Source organism: Chiloscyllium plagiosum, unplaced genomic scaffold (genome assembly GCF_037043375.1).
Source record: "Chiloscyllium plagiosum isolate Xiang-an unplaced genomic scaffold, Cpla_swu_hap1 HiC_scaffold_15, whole genome shotgun sequence".
NCBI classification, from domain to species: Eukaryota; Metazoa; Chordata; class Chondrichthyes; order Orectolobiformes; family Hemiscylliidae; genus Chiloscyllium; species Chiloscyllium plagiosum.
The window spans coordinates 29,388,090-29,400,979 of record NW_028270153.1 but is presented as its reverse complement, the minus strand read 5'-3'; the positions used below and the strand labels follow the sequence as shown (position 1 = coordinate 29,400,979).

General features: G+C 40.7%; 1 protein-coding gene across 4 annotated transcripts in view; it reads left to right on the top strand.

Moving 5' to 3' along the window:
- The window catches only part of LOC122560172 (DNA (cytosine-5)-methyltransferase 3B), a 290,151-nt gene that overhangs the window by 203,132 nt on the left and 74,129 nt on the right, over nt 1-12,890 (top strand). For all 4 annotated transcript variants that reach the window (XR_015759555.1, XM_087994836.1, XM_043710531.2 and 1 more), the window contains 3 exons: nt 5,817-5,901; nt 11,245-11,390; nt 11,717-11,807. Coding sequence is in view for 3 of the 4 variants with exons in the window: in XM_087994836.1 (XP_087850962.1) it covers nt 5,817-5,901; nt 11,245-11,390; nt 11,717-11,807 (322 nt within the window). In the remaining variant the exon portion in view is untranslated. The remainder of the gene's footprint in view (nt 1-5,816; nt 5,902-11,244; nt 11,391-11,716; nt 11,808-12,890) is intronic.

The window sequence follows — 12,890 nt, the reverse complement described above, 5'->3', positions numbered from 1 at the left end:
AGCAGAAGAGGTACAGTTAGTAAGTTTGCAGATTACACCAAAATCAGAGGTACAGTGGACAGCAAAGACGGTTACCTCAGACTACAACAGGATCTGGACCAGATGGGCCAATGGGCTGAGAAGTGGCAGATGGAGTTTAATTCAGCTAAATGCGAGGTGCTGCATTTTGGGAAAGCAAATCTTAGCAGGACTTATACACTTAATGGTAAGGTCCTAGGGAGTGATGCCGAACAAAGAGACCTTGGAGTGCAGGTTCACAGCTCCGCGAAAATAGAGTCGCAGGTATATAGGATAGTGAGGAAGGCGTTTGGTATGCTTTCCTGTATTGGTCAGAGTATTGAGTATAGGAGTTGGGAGGTCATGTTGCGGCTGTACAGGACATTGGTTAGGCCACTGTTGGAATATTGTGTGTAATTCTGGTCTCCTTCCTATCGGAAAGATGTTGTGAAACTTGAAAGGGTTCAGGAAAGATTTACAAGGATGTTGCCAGGGCTGGAAGATCTGAGCTACAGGGAGAGGCTGAACAGGCTGGGGCTGTTTTCTCTGGAACGTCAGAGGCTGAGGGGTGACCTTATAGGGGTTTACAAAATTATGAGGGGCATGGATAGGATAAATAGACAAAGTCTTTTCGGGGAGTCCAGAACTAGAGGGCATAGGTTTAGGGTGAGAGGGGAAAGATATAAAAGAGACCTAAGGGGCAACATTTTCATGCAGAGGGTGGTACAGAATGAGCTGCCAGAGGATGTGTTGGAGGCTGGTACAATTGCAACATTTAAGAGGCATTTGGATGGGTATATGAATAGGAAGGATTTGGAGGGATATGGGCCAGGTACTGGCAGGTGGGACTAGATTGGGTTGGGATATCTGGTCTGCATGGACGGGTTGGACTGAAGGGTCTGTTTCCATGCTGTACATCTCTATGACTCTAGTCTTGGGAAATAACACTGGGCAGGCGACTGAGCTGTCAGTGGGGGAACACTTTGGGGCCAGCGACCATAATTCTATTAGATTTAAAATAGTGATGGAAAAGGATGGGCCAGATCTAAAATTTGAAGTCCTAAATTGGAGTAAGGCCAATTTTGACGGCATTAGGCAAGAACGTTCGAAAACTGATTGGAGGCAGATGTTCGCAGGTAAAGGGACGGCTGGAAAATGAGACGCCTTCAGAAATGAGATAACGAGAATCCAGAAAAAGCATATTCCTGTCAGGGTGAAAGGAAAGGCTGGTAGGTATAGGGAGTACTGGATGACTAAAGAAATTGAAGGTTTGGTTAAGAAGCATATGTAAGGTACAGACAGGATAGATCGAGTGAATCCTTAGAAGAGTATAAAGGAAGTAGGAGTATACTTAAGAGGGAAATCAGAGGGCAAAACGGGGACATGAGATCGCTTTGGCAAATAGAATTAAGGAGAATCCAAAGGGTTTTTACAAATACATTAAGGACAAAAGCGTAACTAGGGAGACAATAGGGCCCCTCAAATATCAGCAAGGTGGCCTTTGTGTGGAGCCGCAGAAAATGGGGGAGATACTAAATCAGTATTTTGCTTGAGTATTTATTGTGGAAAAGGATATGGAAGATATAGACTGTAGGGAAATAGATGGTGACATCTTGCAAAATGTCCATATTACAGAGGAGGAAATACTGGATGCCTTGAAAAGGATAAAGGTGGATAAATCACCAGGACCTGATCTGGTGTACCCGAGAACTCTGTGAGAAGCTAGAGAAGTGATTGCTGGGCCTCTTGCTGAGATATTTGTATCATCGATAGTCACAGGTGAGGTGCCAGAAGACTGGAGATTGGCAAGCATGGTGCCACTGTTTAAGAAGGGTGATAAGGACAAGCCAGGGAACTATAGACCAGTGAGCCTGACATCGGTGGAGGGCAAGTTGTTGGAGGGAAGTCTGAAGGACAGGACAAATATGTATTTGGAAAGGCAAGGACTGATTAGGGATAGTCAGCATGGCTTTGTGTGTGCGAAATCATGTCTCACAAACTTGACTGAGTTTTCTGAAGAAGTAACAAAGAGGATTGATGAGGGCAGAGTGGTAGATGTGATCTATATGGACTTCAGTAAGGTGTTCGACAAGGTTCCCCATGGGAGACTGATTAGAAAGGTTAGATCTCATGGAATACAGGGAGAACAAGCCATTTGGATACAGAATTGGCTCAAAGGTAGAAGACAGAGGGTGGTAGTGGAGGGTTGTTTTTCAGACTGGAGGCCTGTGACCAGTGGAGTGCCACAAGGATCAGTGCTGGGTCCTCTATTTTTTGTCATTTACATGAATGATTTGGGTGCGAGCATAAGAGGTACAGTTAAGTAAGTTTGCAGATGACACCAAAATTGGAGGTGTAGTGGACAGCGAAGAGGGTTACCTCAGATTAAAACAGGATCTTGACCAGATGGGCCAATGGGCTGAGAAGAGGCAGATGGAGATTAATTCAGATAAATGCGAGATGCTGCATTTTGGGAAAGCAAATCTTAGCAGGACTTATACACTTAATGGTAAGGTCCTAGGGAGTGTTGTTGAACAAAGAGATCTTGGAGTGCAGGTTCATAGCTCCTTGAAAGTGGAGTCGCAGGTAGATAGGATAGTGAAGAAGGCGTTTGGTATGCTTTCTTTTATTAGTCAGAGCATGGAGTACAGCAGTTGGGAGGGCATGTTGCGGCTGTACATGACATTGGTTAGGCCACTGTTGGAATATTGCGTGCAATTCTGGTCTCCTTCCTATTTGAAAGATGTTGTGAAACTTGTAAGGGTTCAGAAAAGATTTACAAGGATGTTGCCAGGGTTGGAAGATTTGAGCTGTAGGGAGAGGCTGAACAAGTTGGGGCTGTTTTCCCTGGAGCGTCGGAGACTGACGGGTGACCTTATGGAGGTATACAAAATTATGAGAGGCATGGATAGGGTAAATCGGCAAAGTATTTTCCCTAAGGTTGGGGAGTACAGAGCTAGAGGGCATAAGTTTAGGGTGAGAGGGGAAAGATATAAAAGAGACCTAAGGGGCAGCTTTTTCACACAGAGGGTGGTACGGGTATGGAATGAGCTGCCAGAGGAAGTGGTGAAGGCTGGTACAATTGCAATATTTAAGAGGCATTTGGATGGGTATATGATTAGGAAGGATTTGGAAGGATATGGGTCGGGTGCTGGCAGGTGGGACTAGATTGGGTTGGGATATCTGGTCAGCAAGGACGGGTTGGACTGAAGGGTCTGTTTCCATGCTGTACATCTCTATGACTCTATTAGAATGTCCTCATTTGAGGACTGACTCTGAGCTGGCTGACCACAGCCAGTGTGCTGTGCACTCGTAAATAAAGGGTGACTAGGTGATGCTCTCTTTGCAGTTATTTCATTTTTATTCCTTGATAATTTACTTTTCTAGTTCTTCTTTGCCTTCTTTCTTAATTGCTTCATATTCTCTCTTATTCTGTAATCATTTGCTATCCATACATTTAATGAATGCCTCTTTCCTAAACCTTATTTGTTCTTTTATTGTTCTATTTAGCCATGTGAAGATTTTTTTCCCTTTTCATTTAACAGAATATATTTTTCCTGCACAATGAACACGACTTTAAATGTTTTCTGTTGCTATTCTACATTGATGGGCAACGATATCAAATATTAATCGCCCAAGTTGTATTCTCAGCCCCTCAAATTCAGCTTTTCTTTTACCTGTCAACGTGGTTTTCATCACATGTATGTACTTCTCTACCATTGTTTTAAAAGTGCATTCCATTATGGTGACTGTCATTTAGATGCTCCCCTACTTTTACTTTAGTTTTTCTGCCCTTGTTCAAATCCATTTCTGGATCCACTTGTGAATATTCCATTGTTGGGAATTTTCTTTTGTAGTTGAGTTAAAAAGGAGATCTGCACACACTGTGTATAAGAACATGAAAAGTAAGAGCTGGAGTAGGCCATTTGGGCCCTCAAATCTGCCCTGCCGTAGAACAAGATCATGGCTGAATCACCCCAGGCCTCCACTCCTCCTTCATGCCAGCTCAGCACAACTATCAGCTCCCAGAATTCAAAATCTATCCACCTCCTCTTTAAATACTTTCAACAATTTAGCCTCCACAACTCTCTTGACTAGAGAATTTCACACGTTTACTATCTCTTGAGAGAAAAAAAGTTCCTTCATATCTTAGTCTAACATGAATATCTGCATATTCTGTAACTATGAATGTCACTTGCACTCTACAATGCAAAACATATTAAAATACAGTGAAACCCTCAACTGTTGCCATAATCCAGTGCCATTTTGAATAGTTTATGAATAAAATTATATTGCTGAAGTAGAGTGCATCTTCGTTCCACCACCATTGCCCTGAGCCCTGAGCTGGCCGACCAACAACACCTGTGTTGCCAACCCTCTGTCACTTACGCCGGACTCACCAACATCAGAGTCAGTACTCTTTAGGCACCCCATCTCATTGTCGCTGGGTCCACCTCGCTGACGGGTTAACTATGTCACCTAGTTCACAATTCCACACTCATTCTCAACATCTACCCTGTCGAAGCCATCTTAGAATCTTGTATATTTTAATAAGATCATCCCTCATTCTTCTAAACTCTCATGAAGAAAGGCTGAACCTGTTTAGTCATTCTTAATAGGTCAACCTCTTCACCCAGGAATCAGCTGAGTGAATTTCTTTTAACCTGCCTCCAAGATGAGTACATACTTTCTTACTTGTAGGCACCAAAACTGTACACAGTATAGTGGATGCGACCTCACCAACACTCTTTACAGTTGTAACACGATTGCTGTTTTTATACCCCCCCACCCCCAACGATGAAAGCTAAAGTTTCCGTTTGTGATGCAAAGTAGTGCCAACAATGTAGGTTCAATTCCTGCACCGGCTGACAATACCACGAAGAACCTCCTTCTCAACCTGTCCCTTCACGTAAGGTATGGTGAGCCTCAGGTTAAACCACCATCCCACTAATGAAAGAGCACCCTGAGAGGATATGGTCCTCTCAGATAATGCCAACTTTACCTTTTACCCCCAAAAATTCCCAATCTTCTGCCTATCACTAGGTTTTGTCACTTTGTATGCCTTAGCTTTTGATTGAATACTCTTGTTAACCATCTTTGTTATCCATCAATGGTTCATCCTTCTCATTGAGCCCTTCTTTTTGACCAAAAATCTTTTGCTGAAATATCTGCCACTGCTCATCCACTCATTTACCTCTTAGTTTATTTTCCAGTCAGCTTTAAACATTCTTTCCTTCATAACTCTGTAGTTCCCTTATTTGACTGGTTTGAAATTAAAGTTGCTATCCTTCAAACTGAATTTGAAGTTCTATTATGTTGTGATCGCTATCCTTTAGAAGTTCCTTAAGTATAAGATCTTGTTCGAGTCCTACCTTATTATATACTTTGAGATTTAAATAGCACGTTCTGGGGTAAGTCTGCAATGTAGTTCTCTAAGAAGCAATCCCTGATGTACCCTAGAAATTCCGCTTCCCTGTCATCTTTGCCCATGTGATTTGTCTAGTCAATATGCAGATTAACATCAATTGTTGCACTCTTCTTCTGTTCTTCCAAGAAACCCCCTTTCCTAACTCAACTCTTCTGACTATCAGATAGAAGTATTCTGCATGGTTAAAATTCTCCATAATTTTTATTCTGTATTTTTCTCAATTCTTTAATTTATCTTTATACTTCCTCCTTTACCTCCATTCCATTATTAGCTAGATTAAACCTAATGGTGTGATTGATGTGTTAGATTTTAGTTTCTTAAAAAAAAGTTTGGAATTTGTGTATCCAAACAACTGTAAGTAATGATTTTCAGTTGTTCTTCTTGATTCCAGGACCCACCTAAAATTTACCCAGCAGTACCAGCTGAACATAGAAGGCCAATCAAAGTTCTGTCACTCTTTGATGGGATAGCAACAGGTAAAATGTCAAGAATATTTTTACATTGCAATATGCAAATTTATGTATACGTTGATTTTGCAATGAGCCACTGCCAATTATTTCTTCATGTGCGAAAGATGTTCAAATTGAAGAGAGCTTGGGCAGAAGCCTTAGGGAGATGTCAGAAAACAGGATTTCCATGCAGGTTACTTCAGTCATAGTGATAATCTCATAAGTGGGGAGGCAGTGGTATTGCCACTGGACTGTTAATCCAGGGACCTAGGTAATAATCTGAACACCTGGGTTCAAATCCTGCCATGACAGATGGTGGAATTTGAATTCAGTAAATTGGAATTAAAAGTTTAATGATGACCACAAAGCCATTATCAATTGTTAGGAAAAACCCATCTGGTTCATGAATGTCCTACAGAGAAGGAAACTGCCATCCTTACCTGGTCTGGCCTACGTGTGACTCCAAACCCACAGCAATGTGGTTGACTCTTAACTGCCCTCTGAGTGATGGGCAATAAATGCTGGCCTAGTCAGCAACACCCTCATCCCATGAATGAATAAAAAAACAAGTGAGGTAGTAATCATTAAAAAGTTAGATTCATGGTCACACCTCATATTGATAGCTACCCTAAGTACAGGTGGACCAAAGTTGAAAAGCACAGCTTTTAAACAGTAAGCATCATAAAACATAACTGAGTTGTAGGAAGTAATTTTACACCTACAAATTAAGTTTCACTGGAAGCTATAAATCTGACCTTTTCACCAAGCTGCTGCAGGCCAGAGAAAGGCCCTTGCAGGCTGTGTATGCAGCCCATCAGGCCTTGTCAGAGATGCATGGGAGAACAGGTCAGTGGATTTTTTGATTTGCTGCAGAATTGTCGTTCTAATCACAGTCTACTTTAAACTTCTCCTTTTTTGTTGACCTATGCATACATGAGCCTGACAAACAGCCTGTGTTTGGATAAGCAGGTCATAACAGAAAGGTAAGTAGTAGCGACCAGTTTTCAGTTTCCATAGTGCTGGAACATGCCAGTAAGTGTGCAGGATTGCAGTGTGGAGAGAGGAAGGGGAAGCAAGCAGAAAGAGGCCCATTTGAACATGAAGACACTTGGGTGGAGGAATTTACTAGACGTGTTCTCACCACAGGCAGCTACACCTGAAAGACTGTAGTTGAGATGGTAGAGCAGATTCTGTGGTCCTGGGGCAGGGTGTGTGTGGGAGAGAGTGTCTGTGCTTGAGAGAAAATCCATGCATGAGAGAGTAAGAGTCCATGTACGAATGCAAGAGGAAGAGTGCATGAATGCGAGAGGGTGTGTGTGCTTGCAACAGTGTGTGTATGTCAGAGTGAGTGAGTCTCCAGATGGTGCCATTGGCTATTTCACAGCTTTCTGAAATGATGACAAGACTCTCTGAGCTGACTTGGTTTGCATCGTCCCTTAACAGGTTTTGCAGGTGAATTAATCGGTTGGAAAACACAGTTCATTTGCTGGTAGTGGTTAATAGATGAAATAGAATCTTGAATGATTTGGTTATGGGAAGAAAAAAAATGTTCAGTTGTGTGTAGGAGCACTTCCCAATATTTTTTGAAAAATGGAAAAATATATCTACATTGCAAGCTGAGCCTATAATCCAAAGGCTGGTGGATTGAAATCATCCCACACTATTTACATAGGGATCTTGTTGCACAGTGGTAGTGTCCCTGTCTCTGAACCAGGAGGTTTTGGTTCAAGTCCTATCTGTTCTATTAATACCATGTCTGGTTTCTATTTTAGAAACTTTTTCCCTTTAACAAGCTGTCTTGAATTAATCCACATTTTTCCAAGTGCTTATTAAATCTATCCAAAATAATTGTTTCCTGAAGGTCCTCCCCAACAGTGAGATTATACTGATGGTCAGTAACTGCTGCACCTATCTATACAACTTTTTTGAAGAAGGATGTAGCGATTGCAATTCTCCAGTCCTCTGACACCACCCGTGTATCTAGAGAAGATTGAAAATTTATGGCCGGTGTTTGTGTTAATGTGTGTGTAAGCCTGTCTGTGACCCTTCCCTGGGGATCATGACTTGGGGCCTAGTCTGTCTGTCTCCAGCTTTATTTCTCAAATGAAAAGGCAAAAAAATGTTTTACTGGTTCGCTCTGCCCCTTGCCATTTTATTATGGTATCTTTATTGATTATGCATTTTTATTACTATTTTATTGCTTTGATTTCTCTTTTGTTCAAGAAAGCTCTGTTTTCTTTATACCTCAAATTTATTTTGTAATTCATGTTTAATGTTGGTGCCCAACCATATCCTTTGGAAATTTGCTCATTGAGTGAAATGGAATTGAAGTGTGGCCCTTCATGCAACAAACCTGTTAAAAACCAATTGACCTGCGTTTATCAACATGACCTATATCCATGATTAAGTCATTGTCGTGAATTTAATCTCTGTAACCTAACATTCTGTAGATTAAATAATTGATTGAAACAGTTCTGGATTTTTACATTTATTTAAATTGAATCCAGTTGAATTCTAGAACCGAACAGTCAATCAGCAATCAAATCTTCATCAATATTTTTCTCCATCTGTACAAGTTATTCTAATTTGGTTCTACTCTCCCATGTTATCTTTTTATTCTGGACTCCAGTAGAACTTCTGATCTTAATTATATCATTCTCATATCCTCTGTTGTGTGATTATCTCGAAATGTTTTCCCTTGCTTTGTCTTGAAAATTTTCTCTTGTTCATCACATCACCAGATCAATAGTTACTCTTATCCTTTTAAGCTTTTAGTTCTGAATTATCCATCAACATTTTTAGCCTTGCTATCTGTTTTGATATCAGTTGAGCTCTCATGTTTATTTCATTACTAAAGCTGTCTACAAGATGTTTGAAGGTTAATTTTAACTTTTAGCATAGATATTAAACTGACTTTAAGGCTGTGCATGTAATGGGTAGCTGACCCACAATGTAGGTTTCTTACTTGCATTGAAAGTGAAAACTAACCTCTGATGTTTGTCTCAATGACAAAGACATTTCATTCTTTTTCAATAGCAGATAGCTCCCTGAAGCCTTGCTTGTCTTTGGCATGGACATTGCTTCTACATCTTAGAAGCCCCTTCTAACAGCTCTGTAACAAAATCCATTCAAGAATCAAGAAAAGTCTTGCATGTAGATAGAATTTTTTTTCACTTCCTGTTTCCACTGCCTCTTTTGTGACCATTAATGCTGTGGACATGGTCCTCTGAATTTTCTTCTCTTTCTTTCTCAATGCCCAATTCTATCCCATACATGCCCCCATATATTATAAATGAGGATTAATGTACTGCTTCCCTTGTTTCCATCATCTCAAATCTTTTGAATTTCTCACCTCTAAGCTTCCTCAATTGTCCTTGCTTATCCTGTGGTTACTCTTTTCCCTTACTGCTTAGTTTAATTCTTCGCAGCCTTGCATAACTTTGGTCCTGTGTATTGATTTTCATTTTATTTTAAATTCTGACATATATTTTTATGTTGGGAGGAAAGAATAATTGTGCTCTTGCTGCCATTCATTTTGTCTATAAGCATTTTGACTAGTACTGCATTTTTACTTCTTTCTGCTTTTAGGTTGTTTGACAATATTAGAACTGGCTAGCTGAAAGAAGACAGAGGGTGGTGGTTGATGGAAAATGTCCATCCTGGAGCTAAGTTACCAGTGGTGTGCTGCAAGGATCTGTTTTGGGGCCACTGTTGTTTGTCATCTTTATCAATTATCTGGATGTGGGCATAGAAGGATCGGTTAGTAAATTTCCGGAGACTTTAAGAAAGGCAGAGTTGTGGCTAGTGCCAAAGGATGTTGTAGGTTACATAGGGGCATCAGCAAGATGCAGAGTGGGGCTGAGAAGTGGCAAATGGAGCTTAATGCGGAAAATTGTGAGTTAGTTCACTTCGGAAGAATTAATAAGAATGCAGAGTACTGGGCTAATGGTAAAATTCTTGGCAGTGTAGATGAACTGAGAGATCTGTGTCCTGATGCATAAATCGCTTAAAGTTACCATCCAGGTTGGTAAGGCTGTTAAGGAGGTATATGGCATGTTGGCATTTATTGGTAGGAGGATTGACTTTCAGAGCCACTAGGTCATGCTTCAGCTGTACAAGACACTGGTAAGGTCCCACCTGGAATATTGCATGCAGTTGTGGTCACCGCATTATAGGAAGGATGTGGAAGCTTTGAAAAAGGTTGGGAGGAGATTTACTAGGATGTTGCCTGGTATGGAAGGAAGGTCTTAGGAGGAAAGGTTGAGGGAACCGAGGCTGTTTTCGTTGGAGAAAAGAGAGATGACTTAATCAAGACGAATAAGATAATTAGAGGGTTAGCTAAGGGTGGACACTGAGAGCCTTTTTCCTCGGATGGTGAAGGCTAACATGAGGGTACATAGCTTTAAATTGAGGGGTGATAGATTTAGGACAGATATTAGGGGTATTTTCTTCACTCAGAGAGTAGTAGGGGCATGAAACGGCTTTCCTGCACCAGTTGTAGACTTGCTGACATTGAGGGCATTTAAATGGGAATTGGACATACATACAGATAATAATGGAATGGTTTTGGTTAGATGGGCAACAGATTATTTTCACAGGTCCGCGCAACATGGAGGACCGAAGGGCCTGTACTGCACTGTAATGTTCTATGTTCTATATACATTACTCCTAGCCAGAAAAGGAATACACCCCATATGTTTCTACATGTGCTCATTAGTCAGAAAGCAAGAAGAGTCTAGGAACATTGGTTTCTAATTTTCCTTCTTTCCAAAAATGCCAAGCTCTTATTAAGTGAACCAAAGATGAGAACCAAGACCATAAAGATCCAGTCCATCCACCAACATAACACCAACAAATGCCAAGCTTTTATTAAGTGAACCAAAGAACCAACTCCATAAAGATCCAGTCCATCTACCAACATAACACCACAACAGCAATGTATGAATTGACAGAAGTACAACTTAGCAGAGCCTCTTCAACGGCACCTCCCAAAAACATGTGACTTCTACCTCGTAGAAAGACAAGTTACTTGGGAGTAGGGACATCACCAAGCTTCTTACTAAGTTATTCACCACTCTACCCTTGGTATACATCACTGATGTTTCCACATAATTGATTCAAGGAACCTGAAATAGATTTCTGTCCGCATTATTAGAGTATCACACACAATATCTGCAGCATTTCAAGATTCAAGATCATCTTCTCCAGCAGCTAGGAAAAAGTGCTGATCTCGTCAGTGACACCCACATCCTAAGAATGGATTTCCTATCCTTCTGTTGTGGCAATATATTAAAATACCCAATAATATTACTTAAACTGCTATCCCTATACCTGTACTCAGTTAATTGGTGTTTCTCTTGTGTTCTGCAGGCTATTTAGTTTTAAGGGACCTGGGATTTAAAGTAGAGAGATATGTTGCCTCTGAAATATGTGAAGACTCGATTGCAGTAGGAACTGTCCGGCATGAAGGAAAAATCACGTACGTGCATGACGTCAGGAACATCAGCAGGCAAAACGTAAGAGAAACACACGTTATTGGGAGACCAGGATACAGAATAGCAGAGCTGATAATGCAGTTATGGCAAAATCAAAGTTTTTTTTTATCTGATGGGGTACCATTTGATAGTTGTGCATCAATTTCATGTGTAATTTCATGTGGAGGGGTGGAGAATGGGAACGGTCACAGCACAAACTACAACTGCATATAGTAAGGCCTATAATGGTGAAATGTGGCAGTAAAAAATAAATCATTCTGCATTTACCATTTCCATATTTTAAGAAGAAAGTTAAAGTTAATTTGACAGGTATCTTATATGGAATCGACTGTGCCTTTTCATTTCAGATTCAGGAGTGGGGCCCGTTTGATTTGGTGATTGGAGGAAGCCCTTGCAATGATCTTTCTATTGTAAACCCTGCAAGAAAGGGTTTATATGGTAGGAATTATTTATTTGTTTTCAAGTAAGGCCAAACCAACACATTTATGATTCTTAAAGTCCTACCTATCAAAGCTTTGGCATTTATTTTGTGTTAATCCCTTATTTCTTTCATCCCTCCCTACAAATGTTAACTCCATTCATTTACACAATCCTCCATCTTCCCAAGAATTGGGATTGTTCACTCCATATCATGAACATCTTCATTGGTCCCATGATGGCCAGATAGTACAAACAATTTTGAAAATGAATGTCGTTAAGGAAGGAGTTTGAATTCAGGTCTCCAAGTTAGGCCCAATGTTCTGATGTCGTAGGCTTTTACTAGATGATTTTTGTTTTTTGTTTCTTGTTAATTCTGCACATTAACTACTGTTGTCTGAGTGCTGACTAGGTCACTGTTTATTCACCAATATGTGTATTTCTAATGTGCTGACCATATCTTACCTCCATCCAATTGATTATTGTGAAACGTCATCCAGCAACCTGTCTTGTACAAACATAAGGAAATATATTAAAGCAATGGACATGGAGCAATGCAAAAGCGTACAAAAAAAGTAGTGAGATGTAAGATGAAAGTGTGAAAATAATATATTCAGCAAAAGAGTGGCTTTGCATAATTTAAATCCACTAAATTAGATACAAGCAGTACAATGATGGGTAATCAGGAAATAGCAAACTTTTTAACTACTTTGAGCTAAACTTTCTTGGAGTTAGATTCATTTGATCTTAGAATCCTTACAGTGCTGAAAAGAGTAATTCAGCCCATTGGGTCTGCATTAACCCTCCAAAGAACATCCCACCCAGGCCTGGCCCACGTCCTAGCCCATGGCCAATCCCAACTTAGCCTGCATATCCCCGGACACTGTCAGACAATTTAGCATGGCCAATCCACCCAACCCATGCGTCTTTGTATTGTGAGAGAAAACTGGAGCAACTGACAAACCCAGGCAAACGCAGGGAGAAAATGAAAACTCCACATAAGGCTGGAATTGAACACAGGTCCTGGTGCTGTGAGCCAGCAGTGCTAACAACTATGCCACCATGCCACCCAAGGTTGATGCTGCAGAACGTTTAAAATGGCAG